The sequence below is a fragment of the Archocentrus centrarchus genome, chromosome 10 (genome assembly GCF_007364275.1).
Source record: "Archocentrus centrarchus isolate MPI-CPG fArcCen1 chromosome 10, fArcCen1, whole genome shotgun sequence".
Classification (NCBI taxonomy): Eukaryota; Metazoa; Chordata; class Actinopteri; order Cichliformes; family Cichlidae; genus Archocentrus; species Archocentrus centrarchus.
In genome coordinates, this window is record NC_044355.1 from 1,944,074 (window position 1) to 1,969,586 (window position 25,513).

A 25,513-nucleotide genomic window follows, 5' to 3' on the forward strand; every position below is an offset into this window, starting at 1 on the left:
CTGGAGGTTGCTGAGCTCCTCAACATCCCGACTGAAGGCTGCAGCTTTCAGCTGAGCGGACCTGGCCAGGCTGCCCGGGTCTCTACTGCCCAGCAGCAGCCTCTGAGTCGCCTCTCTCGGGGGAAGGCAGGGTCCGTGACAGGGACGCCCATGTATATTCACTCATCTGTGTGTCTGCGGGCATAAGGACGGGAGGACCGAGCGATGTCTGCGCCCGGTTTCACTAACCTGAAGAGCGCCGTCAGCTACAGCCAGAACTCGGCGCCGAACGGCGGAGCAGCGCCCTCCTATCAGAATGGTTCGTTCGCATGCTAACCCTCTGAAGTCAGGCTATTTCTCACTTCTTCTCTGTGCTTTTTGTATTTTATACACTGGAACTGCCCTTTGCTGTTAGTTATGAGCCTGACATTGGATGTAAATTAGCGGCGACGCGTAAGTTATAAAAAAGACTGCGATGATTTTAGCTAAAGCTAACTGTAGCTAACTTAAAAGCTAACGTGGGTATTGGAAGCCAAAGGAGGGAGCAGCTAACGGTAGCTAACTGTTAGCGTGAAAATAGCTGTTTGCGCACCACCTTTCCATAATATCCTTTTTATATTAAATCTCTAATAACCAACAACTTAATTAAAGTTGCGCCAAAATAATTTACTTTCTATTTATAGAGGGGTTCTTATTCAGCTGAGAGCTCGCCTTTAATTAACCCTCAGTTACTAAGGGAAGAGCTGCTGAAGCCTGCTAATGATAACCTGTGATTTTCGTTATTTTTGTAACTTCGTACAAATGTATTAACGAACCCTCTAAACACATGTACACAAACTCATTTGTGAAGGAGAAAGTATGTAAAGGGAATGTAATAACCTTTATTAAATAGTTTATTTGACAGAAAGCATCTCAGAAATATTAATCTCATAAGAGAAGGAATGCCAGTTAGTTTAATTATTAAGAAAACAAACAAGAAGGGAGATGAAATGTTAAAAATCAGGCTGCAGGTTGGCGCAAAAACAAGTAGACAATAGCTAATAAAGATTTTACACAATGGAAATGTGTGTGTGTGTGTGTGTGTGTGTGTGTGTGTGTGTGTGTGTGTGTGTGTGTGTGGGGCATGTTACAGCTTTATTCTTCATCTGTAATCAATCATATTGTTACATATTTAGTCCGGAATTAATAAAGGTAATGGGAAAATAGGCTGCTGGGTGCTTTAGAGTATTCTTAATCTAAGGGACGTCTTTACCAGTTTTTAAATTTTATGTGATTCATAGTGATTTGTGAAAGGTTGACAGGATTGTCATTTCTGCAGTTGCAGGTGAAACAGAAACAAAATGTTGTTTCGCCTGGAACAAAGCAGTGCAGGGTCTTTTAGGATGTCTGTGCTCGCTGTAGATGCCCAGCAGCAAGGGGAGAGGGGCACCTATAATCCTTCTGACTGTCTTCACCAACCTATTCAGCTGATGTTTCTCGTAGTTCTGCAGCTGCCAAACTGGGAGGTGATGCTGTAGGTCATAATACTCTCAATGGTGGCCCTGCAGAAGGTGGCCAAGTGGGCGGTGGGGAGACTCAAGAGTAAATACTTTACTTTACTTTATTCATTTTTAAAGCACTTTAAAAACAGCAACTGCAACAAAGTGCTGTACAATAAAAAGAGCAAAGACAACAAGAACAACAATAAATGACTATAAAGGGATGTAATTCAGGTGTTTTGTGTTTCTGAGAGATTTTGTGCAAAGGAAAATCCCAAGAGTCGAAATGATAGGAGTTGAGGAAAGCATTTAAGCTGAGAGAGAATATTAGCCTCATGGTCTTGTTGTTGGTTCTTGATGGTCCAGTTCATGAGAGGTCTACGTTTGTGCCTGAACCACCAGTGCCTTGTTTTTGAAATGCCAGCTTTCTGGGAGGGTTTGGGGCTAAAATTATGTTTTGTGACTGATAAAGTGTGCAATCCTGTTCTAGTTGGCCCTTCAAAATAAAATGAAGAGCTTGAGCCAGATGTTTAAAAGGCCCTCGCTGGTGGAAAAATTAGAAATGTTTCAGTTAATAAGAAGGACTCTAAAGCTTCTTAAATACAGTTGTTCTTGTTTCTGTTTAAAGTGAAGCACAGCTCACTATGTTTAAGATTTTAATCTATTTAGTAATGCTCACAAATAACAGTGAAATGCAAAGATTGACAAAATGTTGATATTTATACTTATTAACCAGATGCTTTACTATCCTGCCCCTCCTTTCAGGTCCAGTGCAAAGCTACCCTTCCGTGTATCCACCTACAGGCTACTATGGAGCCCAAGCTCAACACCAACAGAGCTACCCCACCATCCCTGGGCGCACCGCTTCTGTTTCCAGCAAAGCACCCATCACGAACAGTGCCCACAGTGCTAGCTACTATCAGAACAACCATCCACAGCAGCAGCACCACCTCCCTCAGCATCATGTAGCACCTTACAGTGCTCCCCTGAGCTCTGCCCCTCCTTCTCAGCCATATGCCACGCATCCCTCTTCAGCACCTCCACCGTCAAATACCCAGTACAGCCAACAGCCATTACAGCAGCAGCAGCATCCACCCTACTCCACTCCAGCATCCTACTATGGACCGCAGTCATACCACGCTTCTCCACCACAGCAGCCTCAGCAGCAGCAGCAACAGCAGCCTAGTTTGGTCCCCGTTGCAGCTAGTGGTCCTGGAGTCCTCTACCCAATTGTCTCATATCCATCTCCTCCAGGAAACAGTCAGTATGGCACTCTGAGTTCCTCCCAGAGCACCACCCAGATGGGCACACCTTTACGTCAGTACAGCGCTGCGCCTCCGCCTTCCTCAACAGCAGGGCATCCTGGGTATGGCATGGGTCCTCCCAGCCAGGTGGCACCAACAGTGAATGGTCAGGGAAGCACAGGTAATCATTAAAATTACACTTTAATGAGCCTTGAATCTGTAATTGTAAATTCCCTGAAGATGCAGGCAGAATTTTATTGGCTACACTGAGAAAAACTGGCAGAAATCAGCCAAAAAGGAAATAAATTAAGAACTTTCTGCATCTCAGTGCTATCCCTCAGCATCTGTAGAAAGTCCATGTGCACTTTCAGTGTTTTCCAATCCAGCTTTTCATTTCCAGAACATCAAACTTTGCTCAGATGTTTTTGATTTTTATGCACACTAACCTCACTATTCTCTTCAAAATGTCTTGTATTTAGTTGTGTCCTAGCTAATTCTTATATATATATATATTTATTTTCTTTTCTTTTCACTGTAGCCCAAAACGCAGTCCAGCCCCACTATGACCAAAGCCACCAGGCTTCTCTGAGCTACAACTCCTACAGCGGGGTCGCTCAAAGCAGCGGTGGTGCAGACGCAGACCGACCACCCTCAGGAACCCCCTCCGCTTCAGTCCATTCCTCACCGGGCCACCACCAAGGTAAGAATGAGAGTAAATGTACGCTATGTATTTGTAAACTTTTATGTTTTTATGTCGTTTGTGTTTTAGAAAGCTGAAAATTTGTTGGCATGCAGATAAAAAAATCAGAGAGAAAACCTTTTTGTAGTTTGAATTCAGCATGAAGTCAGTTTCCTGTTTATTGTCTTGTTGCCTGGGAAGAAGCACCACACTGAAACACAGTTCAGTTAAATGTGTAGATTGAAACTACGCGTTTCAGAATGGGGCTTTGTAATATGGACTTGCCTCGGAGACTTCTTTCCTCCTGCTGTATTTGCTGTTTGAACATCGCTCTTATCTTGGTTTCTCTGTACTCTGCTGCCTGTTTTTGTCTCTTCTGGTGCAGCTTTTTCTCTGAGGCTATGTTTAGATGTACAGTGCATGCGAATGGGTTACATGTCAACAGCTGCACTTTGGGAATATAGCACACACACACACACACACACTCTTTCAAATGTGCAGGTGTGAGGCTGTATACAAATTTTAGGGTTTCAGGTTTGCTCTTTGCAGCGTGCTGCTGGTTTATTTTTCCTGTGACCTGTGAATATTTTCTTTTCCCTCACCTTCAGTAGCAGGTTAGGATTGTAGGACTATTTCCTATAATGATGGTTTGGGTTGCAAAAATGTTTCTGCGTAGTTTCACAAATCTGCAGCACCAGGCAGTATAAAATTAGAAGAACAATAAAATGTCAGGTCACACCTTTAGGTTGCGGTTTGGAAGGATAGTTGTGTTAAAATAATTTCGGTAATTATTTATGCAGTGTGACAGTAGTGACCAGTGATTATGCTTATGAGAGGGTTATATGTGATATATCTGTGCTATTTTTTTAAGTTTGCAATGCTGTAAGAAGGCATTTTTTTGGCATTAACTGCTGCCTTGGTGGCGATAAAGTCACAAAAATGGCACATATCTGTTTTTAAACTGAGTAATGTTTCAGACCAAATGCAAAGCGTTTCAAAGAGTAACATGAAGCAAAGCATTTGTTTCATGTGACATATTTTGTTTTAGGTTTTCAGGCAGTTAACTGGCATTAAAAAAAAAAGCTATGTAATTATTTTTGGTGGCACACTGAAGGCCTGTGATCGTGGCTGTTGTGGTCAGCTAGGATGACAGCGTGCAGTTTAACCGTCGAAGACTGCAGACAGTGGAAATGCTCTCCAGGTCTTTACTGATTGATCCTGAGGGAATATTTTAGCTGAAAGTCTTTCGCAGCATCAGGCAGATTTTTCTAAAATTCAGTTGTTTGCAGCTAGCTTGAACACACACTCGTCTCTTTAATTTCACTTTACTCTGAACTCACTGCTGCACTGAATTGTGTGTTAAGTTTTAAACTGCTGGAGATCCTTTTACGATGGATTTGAAACCTTTCCACTGCAGGAACTTGGCGCAGGTGCAAAGTAGCACGAACCTTTATTTGAATGCCCCCCCCTGTCCTGAATCATCAGCCCTTCCTTTCTGGTTCCAGTGCATTGTGGGTGAAGTAAAGACCCACAAAGCGCTGTTTGAACTCAGGACAGTGTGGTGTGAAAGTTCAGGTTCCTCTATTGATACCCTCGGGTAGATTTGTTTTGCAGGTAACAGAGCAGGCAACCGTTCTAGCAGACATCAAACACAGGAAAACAAAAGGGAGGAAAGAGAGCGCGCTCCAGGCTTAAAACCCTCAACTTCAAACCCTCAGACTAAGAGTACTACAAAAGTGTAGTACATGTGCACAGTTTGCTATATCTTATTTAGATGAATAATAGCAGCTGGGACTAAGCTGTTGCTGAAACACTTTGTCCCGCATTTAGGAAATCAAGTCAGGACGAGAGATGTGTGTGTCTGGTCAATGTTTAAAAATCATTGCTAGATGCTTCCAGAAAGAATAAATTGTTCACATTTTATTGAAGTACACCAGTAAACCTGTTGGTTCAGAAATGTTACAGCGCCACCTGCAGCCGCCCGCTGTAAATGAGCGAGGTGGAAGGCAAACACATGGTCTGCAGTACTCGATGTAGAAAATGAGCGCTTGCATGTCGGCTCAGCTAAAAATCTGACATTGAGTTCGTGCAACAGCATACACGCACAAACAGCCGCACATTTCAGTGACATTTATTGTGTTTGACTATCAGGGAATGAGTTTAATGGTTTCATATTCCTTTTAAATACAGTGTTCATATGGCTAATGTTTAACCTGAGAAACCCTTTTTAGCCTAATTGAACTTGTTTTTCTCTTGCTTGTAGATTAGTAGCGAGGAACATCCCTAATCTGGACATTGTCCAGAGTTGTCCTTTCTCCCCTGTAGCACGCAGTAGAGAGAGTCTGGATTTCTCACTATTGGAAATACTGTGTAAGGGGAGGATAGTACCTGTATATTACTCACGACGGTTTTCTGCTATATTCTCAAATGGCTGCAACTTTATTAAAGACCCTTTAATGACCAATCTGGCTGAAGTGGACAAATCCAGCTCCTTACATAATGTGCATAAGTTCAGGGCAGTAGTGCAGGTGTGAAAATGGCCTAAATAATTTTGCAGTAGCTTCAGTTATGATGAATGCATCTCCAGAGCATCAAAACAGTTCACATAAAATCAGTAAAACCCTGAAAATGATTTAGTGAGGCCGCCGTTAAACGGCTGCTGGTTCCTGCAGTGGAAACTGGCCAAATGTTGATGTTAAATCCCACCTAAACAAAATTCCTTCTTTGACTGTCACCCTCTTAATCATTGCCTTAAATTATCATCATCCTGACCTATTTCCCTGTGTCTGGTGTTAATTTGTGTTCTGGTAAAAATGTGCAGCCCACCAGCTGCCCGGTTGAAATTCCTTGTGTAAACACACATCACATGCCTGGAAGTGAAGCGCCTGATTACCACGGCCCTGTCTGATGACATTCACCCCATCCTGACAGTTTTCTTATGTGCCTTTCCCACTCCACCCCCCTTCCAACAGGCATGCAATATGGATATGTTGCTAATAGTGGAGCTAGCTCTGTCTCTGCCACCACCTCAGGCCCAGCAGCAGCAGCAGCAGCCCCCTCATCATCCAGCTCTGATGATGACGATGAGGAGGAGGATGAGGATGAGGAAGCAGGTCTGCTTTAGCTTTTACCTCCCCCATAACCTGTTTGTTACTACTTTCCCCACTCCCTATTTTTCTTAATCTTAAACCTTGCTTTAGATCCCTTCACTCTCCCACCTGTCCGGTGTCCCTTCTAATCACTGCCACTTTCCTCTTCGCTGTCTGACGGCCATCTGTCACGTCTGCTCTACCTGCCAACACTTCACCGCTCATCATCAGCACCATCTCCTCTCTAATAGGCTAATCAGATTTCTCCCTGTTGGTCTTCCTCACCAGCCTCCCAGAGTTCACCGGCTGTGCGCAGCATTCCCCCTCACAGTCATCAGTCCTCATACAAAATGTTGATTTCACCTCCTGACTCTGTGTGCACACTGCTCTGTTGTTCCATCACTGAAAGCTAACGTGAAATATTCTCCCCCCTGAGAGCTGACGGGTAAGTACATCAGTGTTCGTGGCTCCTGCCATGTTCTGATCGTCGTCACTCGGAGGATAATGTCCTCTTTGCTTGCTGTCTAGCTCTCGGTAATGTTCAGATTATGATCATCCAGCTGTAGGGCTCCTCAACTTATCAGCAGTTATCTGTGCTGATGGAAGAAAAATCAATACCTCGTGTTTTTCGCTCCACTCGGCTCACGGCTCTTAATAGTAAACCGGACAGCCTTGGGAAGGGGGTCATCAAAATTTTTATATGCAGAAATACTCTGTTATGTTATTGAAAAGGCAGCTATCACAGCGCTCCCCTTTGGATTTCTGACAGGTTTCTTGTACATGGGGCGTAATTTACTTAATCTTGAATTAATCTTTAATCAAATAAATGGGATTAAAAAAAAAAAGATTTCTGTAAAGACAGTTATTACAGACTCTGCCTTTAGCTATATGCAGACCAGTGAAGCTTCTGTGAGCTCTGGAAAATCCCTGTATTAATTCTGTTGCTCTCACAGAGCCCTTTTTGTTTGTGCGATTAGAGTTATTGGATATATTTCTTGGTATCTGCATAAGCTTTGATTTACATTATTATCTAAAGTGGAATTACAAGACCTTTTGGAAAGGTTAAAAAATAAACTGCAGAAAGCAAACAAAATGGAATTTTTCTCTATGTGACCAAATGTCTCTGTGCCGTGGCCAGAGTTGGTCCACGGGCCCTCTGTTTGCCTCTCACTGAGACAATGAAATAGTTCATTATTATCTGTTATTTTTATGTCACTGTGTAACACCACTATGTTCAACTTAGGTTATAGTAAAAATGAAAAAATAGATTAAATTTGATTGGTATAAAATTTTACGTGAAATAAAACTCATTTTACATTAAATTATTGCTTAAATGTCTGGACGGCATGATACTGATTGATCTCATACACCTGTGTGATGTATCTCTCAGGTGTTCTTCTTTAAGCGATCCTTCGAGAGCTGTGTCATCAGCCAGAGGTTAACAGGTGTTTAAATATAGCCGCTCCCCTGCTGCTAGGTCCAGGCTGCCTGTGCATGTGTTTGCTGACTCTCCTGCTTCCCACCAGAGAGCATTGTTAGCACTGCTACCACTCATTAGCCCACTGTCTAATGAAATGAGAAGCTTGGTTTAGTTTTCTCTTTTTCCCCTGTGCGTGCTCACCAACTCCCCCCACAGTGCTGCTGCCTTACAGGCTGTTGTTGCTGATCAGAATCACCATAGTGAGAATATCAGAAAACAGCCAGTTAACCAGTCAGAATTTTAGACTTGTTGTTGTATGGTGATTAAGTTGAACAATAATTGAGATTCAAATGAAGAAATAAATGTTGGTTGAAAGTGCAAATCAGAGATTTTTAAAACATTTAAAAACAACTTTAAGAAACCAATTTAAATGTTTACTGAGCTTGTAATCGTTAATAACTGAGCTGATCACGTTATCAAGATGATACTTTATCACCCGTCACCTACTGTCAACAACATCACCGGCAACAGCCACCACCGACCAGCAGCACCACTAACAATGAGCAACCGCAACCAACAACGCTAACCAACCCACAACCACTGCAAACAACAACAACAACCAGCAGCCAGCTCTCACCATCAGTGACCATGATAATAGTTATAACAGTCATCATAGTAATAGTTCTAAATTTTAAGCTAGTTTAAAAATGCATATGATTTAAAAAAAGTAGAAAATCTTTGTAACATAATAAATATTACACACATTGCTCTTTGACTTCAGTGGTGTGTGTGTGTGGGGGGTGTTATTTTGTAATTTAAAGAATAAAATAAAATGACTGTTTGAAAACTCTTACATTAAAAATCTACCACCTGAGTTGAGCTCCTTGTCAAACTGGCTGACGGCGTCACAATCAGACAGGAAGAAGCAGCAGCGCACAAAAACATATGCTGCACAATCACTTCTGCACAGCCAGAAAAACTTAATTAACATCTGAGTCGTTTATAAAACTCATCAAATCTCTTTTGACTTTTAAATCACTCATAAAAAGTGTTTTTAGTCACCTCCACTCGTTTATTTCTTTACACTTTTATTCCTCGTTTATTTATTTTTATTGCACAGGATTTACTTCTTGTTCATTTTTATGCCGTTTTTAGAGTTTTTTGACTGCGTTTACGTTTTGATCATAAACTACATTCTGTGTGCTATTAAGTACTTTGTACCTATACATTCAAAAGTACTATAAAAAAATGTTAATAATAATATCACCATCAGTTTAACGGTTACAGTGATCAAACCCTGACATTAGTTCCTCACTGAAGCAGAGGGTGTACTCTGAATACTCGCAGTATTTCACCCAGTGGGCGTGGTGGCCCCTGGGTACCAGGTGCAACAGTCTAAGCAGAAATCCCCAGACCGCCCTCTCCAGCTCTGCTGGGTGGGCATCAACGTGCTCCCAGTCAAGAGACATGACCTCTCCAGCATGTCCTGGTCTGCCCTGGGGCCTCCTCCCAGTAGGGCATGCCCAAAGCACCTCACCTAGGAGGTGTCCAGGAGGCATTCTTGTAAGACACCCAAACCACCTCAGCTTGTTCCTGTCACAGCTCTACTCTGAGTTCCTCCTCAGTGATCGAGCTTCTCACCCCAAGTCCAAGGATGAGCCCAGACACCCTACAGGGGAAACTCGCACTCCCGTTCTCTCGGTCACCACCTACTGTTCGTGTGGCCTTCGTTGAGGGTAGGAATGTATAAAAAAAATAAATAAATAAAAGTATTAAGGCTTTTAAATAATTTTGCAAATCACTCTGCAAGCTGTCACATCAAGAAGCAATGCTGTGGATGCATTTACTGCACTGCAGCAGGCACGGTTCAAATCCAACATTTGTTGCATGCCATCCCACTGCCCTCGTATCTCATGTCTAATTTGCTTCAGTGCCCTATGAGGTAAAATAATCTTAATAAAAAAACAACAACCAAAAGGGTCTTTTCATTTCTGTCCATTTATTCCTCGCATGCCACGTAATGAATAGGTTTTCCAAAAGGATTACATGGACTGTAATATTTGAATGGATCCACTAATCCATGTGTGCCAAAAGGAGGGCTCAACAGCAGCAAACCAAGATGTGACAGGGCTCAGGGAGAGAGCTCATTGGACAGGGAAGGATCCAATTATCTCAGACTAAATCGGACAGCGGACTACTGGATTATACGCTAAGGATGAGGAGGACACCAGGAGAACTAAGCCTTCTTTCTCCTCCTCCTTCAAGAAAAGGGACACTATAGAAGACTATATAAAGGTCCTCACAGCCAGTGCTATGGTACAGATCAGCGTTCTCTTTCTGAACTGTTTCTCAATCTGAGTATCTACAGAAAGTGTGAACAGGATAAAGCTATAGATTACAAACCCTGCACGTATCTGAATACTTAACTCAGACTCAGCAGTCAGACCACGACAACAAATCTTATGTCTCGAGATGATTTTGGCACCAGCGCTGGGGTCACTCAGCAGGTCGGGCAGAGACGACACAGCAACACAAACCCAAGTCCACGAATCCAGATACATTTAGTCGGTGATTGAACAAACAGCTGGCTGAGTAATGCCATAAACTTTTGTTATGTCAGTAGATGCAAATGGTAAATTCAATATATTTAATAACGATAAATTAATTGATAAAAGATTTCGGAATGTTAATCAATAAGAAAAACTTGTCATGTGCACGTGTCTGTATGAAGACAACAGAAATGACTGGACACACACACACACACACACACACACAAATTTTCCAGATTTTAGGCTGATCTCTTTCCTTTTTTATTGACAAATTCTTCTGAAACAAGTTTTACAAGTAAATCGTTTGACTGGGGCGCTCTGTAGGCCAACAGGTCTCTTAATATTTTACTGTTATGTTTCTGTCTTTCTTTCTTTTTTCACCTCCGTTTCCTCCACATTTCCTGTCCCCAGAAGCCCTTGCCCCCCCTCGACGCAGCAACTCAAAACTTAAGTGCTTCCTTCTCATGTTTTCTTTCCATCGTTCCCTCTGCCTCCTCTCTCTCGTTCTTGTCCTGAGGGAGTCCATGCTCAGCCAAACCAGAAAAGCTGCTTTTTATTCACTTTAATGTTTTTGTCTTTCATTTTTATCCCTGCCATCTATCCTTCCTCCCCTTTTCCCCTCGTTCTCTCTTCTTTCTTCCGCTCTTTTGTCTTTCCACTTTTCGCTGCGCCCTCAGTTTATTTATTTCAACAGCATAATTTCATGCTTCAGTCTTTAAGTCCTCCCAAGCAGCCTTTTCCTTCTTAATGTCAGCTTTTAATCCCTTCTGCGTTTCACTTTTTCTCTCTGCCTCTCAGGCGGTGACACTTCCTCTTCCACGACTGGCAGCGCCTCTCCGGTGCCCAACAGCTATGATTCCCTGGAAGGCGGCAGCTATCCAGGTACATCTTCATCACAGGCGTGCTGCACCTGAGCACCTCACAGTAAAATCACACTGCATGCAGCAGTGACAGTGTGTACACTGGATAGTATTTACATTTTCATTCAGTGAGTGTAAGATGAAATCTGTGTTTAATAAAGTGTAGAAGCTGAATTTTGGGTGGTGGAGACGGTGCTGGAGAGGCTGGATGAAGGCGTTCCTGAACTTGAGGAAAGTGCTTCCCTCCTGAGCAGGGACTCTTGGAGGATGAAATCATTTCCCTTGAACTGAATTTAGATCCTCTTCCTCCGTCCCTGAGGAAGGTTCCTGCAGTGTTAGCTCAGCTATATTTGCTGACAACTGATGTGGCAAAAAAAAGACTTGGATCTTCTGTTTTCTGGTGACATCTTTCACAGCAGCGAAGTGAAAAACAGGCTTAAAAAGCAGTGCACATACTCCCTTTGATGCCACCCAGCTTTTCCAAGCAGGAAAAAAAAGCATCTTTCACACTGCTTGTAATGCCATCGTTGGTAGTTTCTCATTGGTACAATTTAGCGATGTAAGCTGTTAAACTCTCATGCATCTCATCTAAGTCGGGGGAAGAATTTATGGATGTTTAATCACCTGATCTGATGTTGTATCATCTGAACAAAGCATGTAAAAGCACAGGTTTAATTTGTAGGCATAAACTGAATCCACAGCCCCCCACCCCCCACGTGACCTTCTTACTTTTACTAGTCGTGTTAAAACACTTCTCTTGGCTTCTTAACATCCATCACGGTACTTCACTCCTGAACCGTTTCATTCCCAGAATCCATGCCACCATCCGGCAATGTGACCAACCAGGCTCAGCCCTACGGTAGCTATGGTTACCCTGGCACGCAGTCGGCCTATCAGCAGGGCCCGGAGTCCCACGCAGACGCCTCTCCTTCCCACGACCTGTACGGCCAGTCGAGCTACCAGCAGTACTCGCAGGTGAGCGCGCAGCTTGAGCAGAGCTGTCGATCGATATTTTTGCATTGTTTTTTTTCCCATATTGGATTCAGCGCTTATAATGCTAATTAATACTGCTAATAATACACAGTACTAAGCTGAATGCAGGTCGAATAAATACTAGAGCTGCACTTCCGGTTGTAGAGTCAGGGCTGGCTATTTTCTCCTGTTATTGAACTGAATATATTGAATTGTTTGGATAAAGGCATAACCAGACTGGCTTGTGATGGTCACCACTTATGACCAACTATAACATAAATGGAGCCGTGTTTGGGATTTTGACCCTGTTCAAGGTGTCACTACAGACCACATTTTATGAAAACAGCCTCACCTGTCATGTGAAAAATCCTGTTTCTCTTCATCCCCTCTCCTCCGCAGCCGTTCCCTAGTCTGTCCCAGTTGTCTGCAGCCCTCGGTGGGCTGAGCGGTGTGCCGGAGCTGGAGGTGGAGACCCTGAGACCGGTCAACGTGCTGCAGGAGAGGAACCTGCTGCCCCCCAGGCCTTTGGAGGCCCCTGAGCCCAACCTCAGCCCCGACCTTAAGAAAGTCAACTGCAGTCCACAGTAAGTCAACTGGAGGAAATCTAGTGGCTTACAGCGGCTGTTGAATCCCAAATTTCACCAGATAACTTTAAAGTAGTAAAATGCAAAAAGCTGCTTTTTACAAAAATCTCACCTACTTTTATCTGTGGATGTGTTTTCTCATTGGCTTGTTTGTGTTTTCAATCAGGACATTCAGATGTACTCTGACCAGCATTCCTCAGACCCAGGCTTTACTTAACAAAGCCAGACTCCCTCTGGGCCTCCTCCTCCACCCCTTCAGAGATCTGCAGGTACCATCTGAACTTCCCCTCAAAGAACATTTACACACAGAGGTTTCAATCTTGGAGTTGAGATATTTTTCAAATATTGAGATTTTGCCCTCCAAACAGGATCTGAAAGCTGTTCTATTTTTGTTCAGCTTCTGAAAACTGTATTTCGGGTATCGGTGCAGCTTTTAGCAGACAGTTCCAGTTTCTTCATCCTGACTCATTTTGTTCTGACGCTTTTTTTTTTTTTTTTTTTTTTTTTAAAGCAAGCAGCTTCATTCATTCTGTGAAATGTAAAATATGTTGTGCAGAACAGTCCCCCCCCCCCCCCCCCCCCCCCCCCCCCCCCCCCGACTGAGTTATTTCACATCAGCCAAATCAGTTTTATAGATAAAATGGTGGAAATTATTGTTTTAAATGCTCTTTGGATCCTGGAAGAACCCTGCAGGATGAGGATGATGATGCGGACGAGGTGCAGGAACGATTGGTGAGGGTATTTATAGAGCTGTTGGGTGATGTGATGTCAGTAGGTGTGCAGTGACAGACACCAGGAAAGACAGTACAGGAAGTCAGCACCAGCCCAACGGTTAAATAACTGAATGTCAGTTGCCCGGTCTTTTTTTGTAAGAGTATATCTCAAAAGGATATTGAGTAATCCTAGTAAAACAGGTACCCAGGCACACACAGGGCTCTGCTGCATTTATAGTAGGTAACTGTAAAGACGTGTGAAACAGTCACAGGCAGCCGTGGTAGTTTAAGAATATGCTATGAAAATGTATTTTTGCTGCTTGCTCCTCCTACACAGTTTTTCTTAGCTTTGACTCTAATTTGGAGTTTCCTCTGACTCAGTCCAGTCTGCAGAGCGTCTCAGCTGTGAGTTGGGAGAGTGAGTCTGCAGCCTGGTGTCAGATACGTCAGAGTGTCCTCAGCAAGATGGCTTAAAAGAACTGTTTTCTTTTTTGGGGGGGGGGTTTATTGGGGATTTATGATATTTTCATATCTTGTGCTTGTGACATTGTATCCAGCCTCTGTGGAGTATCTGTACTGTATTGAGGTCCTGCCCAAATGTGGGCGTACTTCATGTCCCTCCTTCACTGTGATCCTAACTGACGTGGACTGCTGAGCATCCATCACCCCCCCCCCCCCAAACACTGGCTCTGCTCTAACATTAACTTTAGTAAAAACTTCATCATAAAGTAAACTTAAAAACACAAAGCTGATTTACTGCTACTGCTTCAAAAAGCACCGCCTGCAGGCAGTGGGAGGAGAGGGGGTGGTTTGGGCATCTCTGCTCAGACTGATGGCCCCGTGCATGGACCCAGAAATGGGAGGAAAGAAAGGGAGGATGTATTTGATTAAAAACACGATGAAAATTGCAGCGGCACCGACTCACATACAACTCAGAGTGGGAATTCTTTGTTATGCATATTAGACTTTTTCTGATCTTCTGCAGTAAGCAGCACCTACAGATGATTCAACCATTTTGGCTTCACTCCTGGGGGGTCCTGATGTGTTTGTTTAGTCTGCGGACGTGACAAATTGTTGTTGTCGCAACAAAAAGTCTGAATCATGTTTTTTTCCAGTTAATGCAGCTCAACTAAGCTTATTATAAAGATAGTTGCCGATTGTTCTTTTGGTGATGTTAGTGTTTAATCTGATATTGATTTCAGCTGTTATTTTTGGTAAATCCCAGGAGAAAGAAAATAGTCCCCTCAGGTGTACCTGAGGACGGACAGACAGAGGAAAAAGTATAAAAATCTCAGGTGACCTTAGTGCATCAGCAGACGTCCTTCAGGACAAAGTCGTAAGAATAGATAGAAACACAGGTTTTATTCAGCCACTCTCACAGGAGAGGGAACAAAGCCCTCTGCAGCCATCTGCTGAGGGACAAACAGAGGAATGTTGTCAAAGGGTCATGGGATGGAGAAAGGAGGTGGGAGGCAAAAACTCGAAGAGGCGCGTCACATAAAAAGTTTGAGTTCACAAGATGTCTTTTGTATTTTTTCTCTTAGAAGTTGTTCCATCTTTTTCTGAGCCTTTCCCCCCCGTTGCCTCTCTGCAGCAGCTACCAGTGATCACCTCAAACACGATCGTGCGCTGTCGCTCCTGCCGCACCTACATCAATCCGTTTGTCACCTTCCTGGACCAGCGCAGGTGGAAGTGCAACCTCTGCTACCGGGTCAATGATGGTACAAGTCCAGTCAAGTTTTTTTCCCCTGCTCTTCTTTAACTGCTGAATCGTGTTTTGCAGCCTTATTGATTGATGCCAGTTTTTTGTTGTTTTAAATCTCGTTCAGTACCAGATGAGTTCATGTACAATCCCGTCTCGAGGTCGTACGGTGAACCACACAGGAGACCCGAGGTCCAAAACTCCACTGTGGAGTTCATCGCCTCCTCAGACTACATGGTAAACATGCCTCTCATGTCACATGTGCTTTGCTTCTCTGTCCACTAGAGGGCAGTCTCGTGTTTAAAGTTAACAGGAAAAACAGAAGGTACATTCATGAGAAGTGACACCTCTGAAGCTCATATAAAGATAGATTCAATTTTTACCTTTTACATCTGCCTCCTCTTTTTCAGCTGCGACCTCCTCAGCCGGCGGTCTATCTGTTTGTGCTCGACGTGTCTCACAATGCTGTGGAAGCGGGATACCTGAAATACTTCTGTGAATCGCTCCTCGAGAACCTGGATAAGTGAGTGCTGCTGCTGCTGCTTCACGAGTTTGTCTGTTAGGACGGTTGGCAGTTCTGACGTTTGTTTTCTTGGAGTTTTCTACCTGAAAAGGTGCTGACAGTATTTTTGTGCTTCAGGCTGCCTGGAGATTCACGCACCAGGGTGGGCTTCCTCACCTTTGATAGCACCATACACTTTTACAACCTCCAGGATGGGCTGTCCCAGCCACAGATGCTGGTGGTGTCAGACATCGACGGTACGCCTGTTAAATCTGCAGCTGCTTTTTTTTTTTTTTTAAGGCTTTTTAACTCAATTCAATGATGATAATTTTGGGGTTTTGTAGCTAGAATGATTTAGTCCATAGCAAAAGGGTGTTTGGATGTTTGTTTCAAATGTTCAGAGCAGATTTAGGGATTAGAGGATCTGTCTGAGGTACTTATTTAAAAAAATGTAAGCTTTTGTTTTAATGTGACTTTCTTGTCTCCTTTGCAGACGTCTTCATACCATCTCATGACAGTCTGATGGTGAACCTGAAGGAGAGCAAAGAGGTAGACCCCACAGATTCAGGCGCTTGGTTCATGATGTTGCTGATTTTTGTGTGTGCGTGTTCTCATACGTTATTCCTCTGTCCTCCAGCTGGTGAAGGACCTGCTGACGTCGCTGCCGGCCCTGTTCAGCCAGAGCAGAGAGACGCACAGCGCCCTCGGTCCCGCCTTGCAGGCCGCTTTCAAGCTCATGTCGCCCACCGGGGGCCGCGTCACGGTGTTCCAGACTCAGCTTCCGACGCTGGGAGCCGGGAAGCTGCAGTCAAGAGAAGACCCCAATCAGCGCTCGAGCTCTAAGGTTCATCACGTTTTCTTTTATATGTGATTGTAGTGGAGAGACACAGGACAACAATAGGTGGTGCTGTTAGGACCCTGTCAGGGATGGGGGGGGGTAAACAGAAACATGTTTTCTTTGTTTTTCTTATTTATGCATTTATGAATGTTACCAGTCAAAGGTTTGGACACACTCAGGCCTCCACCAGCCTAAACTGTATGATCATCATACATTTTTATTTATTTATATACTGTCAAGTAAATAAATACATTCACACCCATCATATATATATATATATATATATATATATATATATATATATATATATATATATATATATATATATATATATATATATTACATAATATATGCAAATTAAATGTTAACAATTACAACAGTCTTTTTTTTCCTTCTGGTTCTTTCCTTTTTTCCTCTTTCATCTCTTTATCATCCTTATTTATCTGTTCATTGTATCTGTTCTGTATGGATGTTATCACTTTGTTTTGTGATTATGAATTAAGAGTAGCTGCACTTACTGCCGTTTACTATTTTACTACCTTTATTTTTCACACTGAGCGAGACGTCTGAATAGCCGCCGTCTCTTTGTGAAGCTTAAATGAAACCGTGCGTCAGATGAAATGCAGCCACAGATTTATACTTTCTGTCCTGACATTTTCACTGCTGTTATATTTAAATTCCTGCCACAGCTCACTTTCATCTCCAGCCACAAAATCACATTTCAGCTCAGAGGGAACAACACTCTCATTGTTATCCCGGGACTGTGATTTATATCATCTTCTTTTTTAAATCCGAATAAACTGCCAGGAAGTCGTGACGAGTTTAAAAAAGACATCACGAGTACCAGATGTTTCAGTTACTCGGGGAAAGAGACTTTCTGTTGGCTTTTGTTGATTTCAGGAAGATGAATCCACGTGATCAATATGAGGAGCTATTGGTAACAACTCTCCATCTTTCAGGGAGTCCAGCACCTCGGCCCTGCCACTGACTTCTATAAGAAACTTGCACTGGATTGCTCAGGACAGCAGATAGGGGTGGATCTCTTCCTGCTCAGCTCCCAGTACGCCGACCTCGCCTCGTTAGGTGAGAGCACGAACGGTTTAGCCGTCGGGATCTGTCCACACTTCTGCTCTTTGTGTCAAAGCTAATCGGGCTCAGGTGTTCTTTATTTGATCTGTGGAGTATCAAAGCATCACTGTGGGTTTGAAAAGTGGCTATGAGAAGTTTCTAATTTAAGATAATCATATTTAGTACTCGTTAGTGGAAGTGTAAATGAATGCTGCTCCTCTCCGCCGCCTCTTCTTCTTCAGCGTGTATCTCCAAGTATTCAGCGGGCAGCGTCTTTTACTACCCCTCCTTTCATTACATCCACAACCCGGCCCAGCTGGAAAAGTTCCAGAGAGATCTCGAGCGCTACCTCACCAGGAAGATCGGCTTCGAGGCGGTCATGAGGATACGATGCACTAAAGGTCACCAGATTAGCCGCGACTTCATATGTGTGTAATGCCGGCGAGCTCTTTTGTGTCAAACACGAGTTTTGTCCCCGCCCTCTTCAGGTTTATCCATCCACACGTTTCACGGTAACTTCTTCGTGCGCTCCACCGACCTGCTGTCCCTCGCCAATGTGAACCCAGACTCCGCCTTCGCTGTCCAGATGTCGATCGAAGACTCTCTGGCAGACTCGTCTCTGGCCTGCTTCCAGGCTGCTCTGCTCTACACGTCGAGTAAAGGTATGCACAAAAAGACGAACGATTTTCATGGGAACACACTCAGAGTTTAGGATGAAATGATGCACGATGATTTTTTTTGTCAGCTCTTCAAACAGGACTGTTATTCATTTATGTCCCCCCGTAGGAAAGAGACGTATCAGGGTCCACACTCTGTGTCTGCCGGTGGTCAGTCAGCTGAGCGATGTGTATGCTGGTGCTGACGTCCAGGCTGTCACTTGTCTGTTAGCCAACATGGGTAAGTGTGTAGCTTTTACGCCTCTTTAAGTGAAAAAAATGTATCGATTACGTTTCTATCAGTCAAGTACTGAGGGATGGTATCTAACCCACAGAGGGGTTATTTCATCCTGAAATATTCCTCTTGCTGAATATTCCCATTCCTCACCTCAGCCTCATGCTGCGGCTCCTACCAGGAGCTGTACTGCAACATTGATTTATTCAACTTGGCAAAGATCAGCATACAAAACATTAAACTTATGATTTTAATTGATGCTGACGTTACTGAAAATGATCAATGTTGCCACGGTCACTGCTGGAATAATCCTTATCTCCAGCCCAGAACAAAGTGACCTCGTTGCTTTGGGTCTTCCTGGTTTATTAAGGTTTTTAAAGCGGCACCTGCTCTCCGCCTCGCCTCGCTGCATCACATCTGTTTCAAGAGTCGCATTCTAACACTTTGCATATATAATTCCTGGTGAAGTGTGCAATCACCCACAGACACACAATAGCCATTTGAAACATGCCAGGTTGAAATAAACTCGAGTTACTGTGTAAGATGATGAAATACGTATAAAATTGTGTTGACTTCATTGCAGACGTGAATATCAGGAAGGGATCCAGGCTTTTGTTAACTCAGCCTTCTGGTCAGAAATGATTAAAACACCGTCTTGGAGGTGAACTGTTCTTCATTTGGTCTTTGTGCTCCAGCCATCGATCGATCGATATCATCCAGCCTGTCGGATGCCCGGGATGCCCTGGTGAACGCGGTGGTGGACTTGGTGAGCGCCTACAAGAGCAACGTGTCCAACCTGCAGCAGTCTGGACTTGTCCTCCCTGCGTCCATGCGCCTCTTCCCCCTCTACATCCTCGCTCTCCTTAAACAGGTGCGGCTGCTCCGCCGGCATGAGCACAAAGACCCGTCCGTCACACAGGACGGCGTCCACTAAAAACCCGAAAAGAAAGAGATGTGTGTGTCTGTAAGCGTGCAGCTTTCTTCCAGGACAGCAGAGGGTTTTGTTTTGCTGGCTGAACTTGTAAAACACCTTAAAATATGATATGCATGAGGGCACACCCTAAAAAACACCCTCTGAGCAAACATTACACACAGAAGTCTGACTTCAGTCACACTGCCTCAGTTAATGACTATTAATCCACCCAGCATGTGTGCATTCACACATCCAGGGTGTGTCCATGTTCGGGCGCACACAGACACACACACACACACACACCCTTTTTCTGAGACAAATCTTACCCTTTCAGGTGTTGGTGGGGCTCTCTGTGTTTCTTGAAGAATATTTAACTGAAAGATAACCTGTTGTTCCTAATGACTAAAGTTTGGATTCCTACCACAACATCATTGTCTAAACGTGTTGCAGCTTCTATTTTGTTTTACTGGGTTTTTAATGCGAATAAAACGTTATGATTTCAGTGACTGTAGCTCTTTAAATCTTCTTATTCTGGCCTGAATAAATGATGTGCGTTTGTTTTCAGAAAGCCCTGCGGACGGGCACCAGCACACGGCTGGACGAGCGGGTCTTTGCCATGTGTGAGTTCAAGACTCAGCCGCTGCAGCAGCTGATGCGAATGGTTCACCCCGACCTCTACCGACTGGACAACATGTCTGACCAGGTGGGACGCAGATGCTTTTCTCATAACTCGGTTGACTCAAAGAGCAGAGGAGAGCAGAACAAGCTGACTAAAAGTCCATAAACGGTCCTTAACGTGTCTCAAGTATACATTTACTAATGAAAGGCCCTAAATGTGGCCATTAAAGCTGCACTTTATGATTTGCCAGACTATTATTCTGCCTGGGGAAGTGGTTAAATGTGACAGTAGGCTAACCTAAATGTTGGGCACAGGGTCACTTTAGGGCCTCAATCCTGAATGATCATGAAGAATAAGAGGGTACCCAGCCGGCTTGTTTTCTGTGGAAATGAGATGAAATTTTGATGAAAAATGGTTTGGGAATAATGATTTTTGGCAAGTGGGTGCTTTGAAATGATGACGTATGTTAACAGTGTTTTAAATTATAACTAAATAATAACTAATATAATTTAGGACAGCAAAGATCAATACAATACATACAGTTCAGTTCTTTTTAATAGATGCAATCAGATCTTTCCATTTTTACCTTATAGATATGGTTTATTTAGATGTAGAAGTTTCTCTTAAAGTTTTATCAAAAAGATGTAAAAATAGTCTTATATGTAACTTTCTTTTTAGACACTGTAATACAAAATCATGAAGAATTATAATGGAGACTTGTTTATAAGATGAGTATTGTCAGAGTTTATTTGAGGCTTTGGGAGCTTTTATCTGTAACACTGTGATTAGTATGTATATGTTGGATGTACTGTAAGTTTTGTGTGACCCGCAGGGGGCGCTCCATCTGAACGATACCGTCGTCCCGCAGCCTCACCTGCTGCACCTGTCTGCTGAGAGGCTGAGCAGAGACGGAGCTTTCCTCATGGACTGCGGCAGTGTAAGCTTTCAGAAGTATTGATCATAAAGCGCTCCGCAGTATGGATCGAGTTCAGACGAGTCTTTATTTCACCTCATTTAGATTTTTCACGGTCTGGTCTGTTAGTAAAATAAAAATGGGTAATAATTTAGAGTAAATCAGAGAGAAGCTCTCTGTTGTCTTGGCCTAAAATAATCAGTGATGGCTCGAGGACTGGAGCTCGGATTTATTGTCTCGTTATGTGCCTCAGGGTGACGTCAGCAGCAGCGTTGGAGCCCAGTTTTCATTAAGTTTAATGTCGTATAATTTAATTTAAGGGGATTTTCCACTGCAGCAAACTGAACACAGAAACTAAAACATTCCCACCTTCCAGTTATCACTGGAAACTCTGTCATTAATGGATGGTAGTTAGATTTAAAAAATAGATATATATAAATAAATAATATGTTAAGCTGTGATGCTGCTGAAGATGCATTTTGACTTAATGTCAAATCTCATTTCTGAATGAATTCCTTAATGTGAGTGACAGACCGAGTACAGTGACCCTAATTCACTGTCGTACTTTAGAGTGGCACTAATAATAAAATCACCCCGACTGAACCTTTAATTGTTGCAGACTGAGGCACACACACACACACACACACACACACACACACACATGTCACAGTGTGTATCGACAGCCTGCTCTGCAGTAACGCTTCTCTCCTCGTCTGCCCGTCCAGGTGTTTTATCTGTGGATCGGAAAATGCTGCAATGAAATGTTCATCCGAGATGTTTTGGGCTGCCCGAACTACGCTTCAGTCCCCCCCAACATGGTCAGTGAGGCGAATATCATTTCAAAATGACATTTAAAACGATGCTTTTATGTTCCGGCCACATCCACCCTGATGTTGGTACTGACACACACACACACACACACACACACACACACACACACACACACACACACACACACACACACACACACACACACACTGAATGATACAATGTGACATTTTGTTTCCCCTGAAAATGACTCTCTGTGTGCTGCACAGTGAAGCAGCGCCGTGTTTCTGTTTGATTAGTTAAAAAACAAACGGACTTGCTGATGTAGCTTTTCTGCTTTTTTTATCAAACCGCGCAGCCACCTAAAAAGTGCTGTCATTACCGTGCTGAGGGCATGGTGGCAACACCCAGAACAAACAACAAGTCAGCACTTGTTTATGCTGTTTATTTTATCTTTCTAGCAAGGGGTCAGTGCCTCCTAGAGCCACCCACCAGCCCACACTCCCCACTGCCGGCATGCTTCCGTTAACCACATTGTATGGCCGGGATGACTGTGTGAATCTGTGCTATCTGGAGCACGCCGCTAAAACCAGCGTCCTTGTTTTGTTTCTCCTCTTGTTCTCTTTGGTCGCTAGAGTCACATTCCTGAGCTGGAGACTCCGCTCTCCGAGAGGGTGCGAGCTTTCCTCGACTGGCTGCAGGACAACCGAGCGTTCAGCTCCACGATGCACGTCGTCAAGTAAGCACTGCCGCACATCTGGACTCAATCTGACTTTTGGTAATCGATACATCTTCCCACAAATCGATCAGCAAAGCCAGATACAGACATACTGAGGCTGCTTGTTTTTGTTTTGGTTTCTTTGTACTTTTTTTTTTTTCTCCAAAATTGTATGAAATGGATCTGACAGATTCTTTTACACAACGTCTGAGTCACTAATGGGAAGGCTGAGTTTCAGTTCCTCCGTCACCAAAGTTACAGCTGCAGGAAATGGAGGTTTGAACTAAAAGGCAGGGACACAGAAAGTCGCAGCCCCCACGGGGCGAGCGCTCATCGCTGTTTTACTTCTTTAAAGGCTGCGTGTGTAGCTGCTGTACTGAAGTGTACAGCAGCTACACAATCATAAAACACGGGCGGGCGCACAGACGTTGACGCAGAGCCTCACAGCCGCCATCTGATGATGATGATGATGATGTTTCATCAGTCAGACCCAATCAAACACCCAGCTGTGGAAACTGTAACACATGTTGTTGCTGTGTTGTTTTTGCAGCCCAGAGGTTCCATGTTTGGATGAAGGCGTAAATGTCAGTGAGCTTGGTTAGGATTATGACACCTGCTAATTAACAGACTAAAGAAATTTCAGTCACTGAAACCGGAGGAAGAGGTGATTTCTCTCCTAAAGTTTAATGTTCCACTTACGTGATCGGTGCCATTTTATATCTTTCAGAGCGAATTATCAACAACTACCTGCCGAATCACGTCTAACGCTGTGTTGAGGTTCACGAGCAAATAAAGAACCCGTTAAAACGGTCTTACACTGAGCGCTGTGCCCCTCTGCTTTGGTGCGTGATCATCTTCCTGGAACCTCATATTTGTGGCACTGAGCAGAAACTGGGCGTGGCTGGGTTCGTGTAGCAGCGACACGAAACTATTGTGTAAACACAAAGTGAGCATTGAGGTCACAGAGTGACAGCGGCGGTAAGGTCATCCACGGGGAACGCATTGTTTTGGTTTCCTCTCTCTCCTCTTCGTGGCACAGCATTGTTGATTAGCCACATGTTTGCATCTCATCGTTGTTGGCTGATGTCACCGCAGATGCACTGAGCGGTGTTTCAGCGGATGTTTGCTCAGTGACGAGCAGGATTTAATGACCTCAGATGGCAGCATAACTGGGAGAGGTTTGACTAAAGAGATAAAAATGGATTTTAAGTGCTTCTCTGTGACCTTGAAATGCACAATTGTTGATCTGTTATTGTTTTTAAGCTGTTAAACGTGCAGCAACTTTAAAGTTAAAGTACAGCAGAAAGAGCTACTTGATTATTTTAAGTCAGAGCCTGAAGCCTCATATTAACCGCAGAGGAGGAGGATCGTTTACTTTAAGATCACAGGAACATTGAAAGAACAGGAGGCGTGAACAGCGAGATAAACCTGTTTCCCCGCTCAGGTGACGCCTGCCTGAGATTTAAAAAGCAAACTGTGTTTCTCGCAGCAGCTCTGCGGCTGTCAGTGTTGTTGTTGTGTGCTTTGTCGCACCTTCGCATCCCTGCGGCAGGGTGAGAAATGAAAGGGGATCCGTTCTGCTCATTTCCAGCTCCACGTTTGCGTTCTCGGTCTCTGCTAGAGAAGCTCTGCAGGAGTCACAGTAACCCACACTTCACACCCACTTGAGATGATGCTTGCAGTTCTACCACATGCTCTTCAGCGCCTCATTTAGACCAGCATCAGATCTGTTTCTGACAGCAGCTGCATCAGTTTGCACAGATTGAGGGCAGGAAGTCAGACACAGGAATGGCTCAGAGGATTTTCTGACGCTCTTCTTCCCAGTTTATAAAACTCCACCTCATGCTGGGGAGGTTGCATGAGTTTCAGAGCTCCATGGTGTCAGCAGGATGTTGGATACAGGAGAGTCTGTTCTTGTTACTTGGTTGATTCATCAGCTCTTAGCGTGTTTCAGGGTATCCAGGCTAAATTGCAGCAGTTCTCAGCCTTACAGAGCATTAATACTTGTTTTCTCCCCCCCCCCCTGCAGAGATGATGCCTCGGCTAAAGCCACTTTGTTCCAGCACCTGGTGGAGGACCGGTCTGAGTGGGCTTCTTCCTACCATGAATTCCTGCAGCACATTCAGCAGCAAGTGTCCAAATAGGCTCCCATCGTGCTGAGAGAAACTTTGACCACTCGATTCCTTAAACCAGAGCGTGAAAGGACTTCGACCTCATAGAGTGAAAACTAGCGATAGCCAGCGATGGACACCCATCGCTCCCTCAGACCAGTTTTAGCGAGGTGGGTTTCCTCCTCTTCTTTCAAACGGGCTCATTCAAATCAAAGCTTGTTGCTGATTGGACCAGCAGAGGGGGGGGAGGAGGGGCTAGCTGTAGAAAAGAATGAGTTACATAATCGAATGAATGAATGAACAAATCGAATTATTAAAAAAAAACCATCCTGCAGCGGCTCCTCGCCGCCCCTTAATCACCGTCGCCCCCGTTCACCCCCTCATAAATCCATCGCTCCCGAGAGGAGGAGGAGAGAGAAAGTCAAGCCAAGAAGATGCCACTTCCACATGTTTTAGTTCAGTTTGTTTTGTGAGCCTAAAAATGTAGCTTGTGCTTCTTTGTTTTCCCACCATTCGTTTCCTTCCCTCAGTTTCATTTTTAAGACTGTTTTGAAAACACTGGAGAACAGAAACAAAGAATCGGGCTGTGACCTACGAAACGCATGCCGCTTTTTGTCCGCTGCTAGTCCGGTGATGGACGACAGCTGCCCGGGAACGTGATGGGACGGCGGTCGGATGTTTTAAAGCACCCGCCGGCGCCGTCTTCTCTGCTCCGCTCTGTGAACTCCTGAGTGGTTGAGATCAATCTCCATAAACTTCCCCCCCGGCCGGCAGTCTTCTCCTCATCTGTTTTATTTTTCTCTAGGCACTAACTGAAGTTGCTCCCCACTTTGTAACTACTGAAAGAATCTTTTATGTGCGATTATTTATGAACCAGCTTATTAAATAAAGACAAAAACAGAA

At 44.0% G+C, this 25,513-nt stretch overlaps 1 protein-coding gene across 4 annotated transcripts; it reads left to right on the plus strand.

Annotated features, from left to right (window-relative positions):
* sec24b (SEC24 homolog B, COPII coat complex component) lies at window positions 1–25,513 on the plus strand. 4 transcript variants are annotated; one of them, XM_030739118.1, is made up of 24 exons: window positions 2–298; window positions 2,223–2,882; window positions 3,240–3,401; window positions 6,353–6,493; window positions 11,237–11,320; window positions 12,110–12,273; window positions 12,670–12,854; window positions 13,021–13,123; window positions 15,162–15,288; window positions 15,397–15,506; window positions 15,680–15,792; window positions 15,910–16,028; window positions 16,265–16,320; window positions 16,409–16,615; window positions 17,569–17,692; window positions 17,920–18,078; window positions 18,166–18,339; window positions 18,464–18,574; window positions 19,264–19,439; window positions 20,047–20,184; window positions 20,933–21,037; window positions 21,739–21,831; window positions 22,417–22,520; window positions 24,529–25,513. In XM_030739118.1, the coding sequence occupies exons 1-24, from the start codon at window positions 205–207 to the stop codon at window positions 24,641–24,643; spliced, it is 3,624 nt and encodes a 1,207-aa protein (XP_030594978.1). In that variant the 5' UTR covers window positions 2–204; the 3' UTR covers window positions 24,644–25,513. The 4 variants fall into 4 exon arrangements, with proteins under 4 accessions (XP_030594981.1, XP_030594978.1, XP_030594979.1 ...); XM_030739119.1 differs by having other exon boundaries at window positions 6,413–6,493; XM_030739120.1 differs by lacking the exon at window positions 6,353–6,493.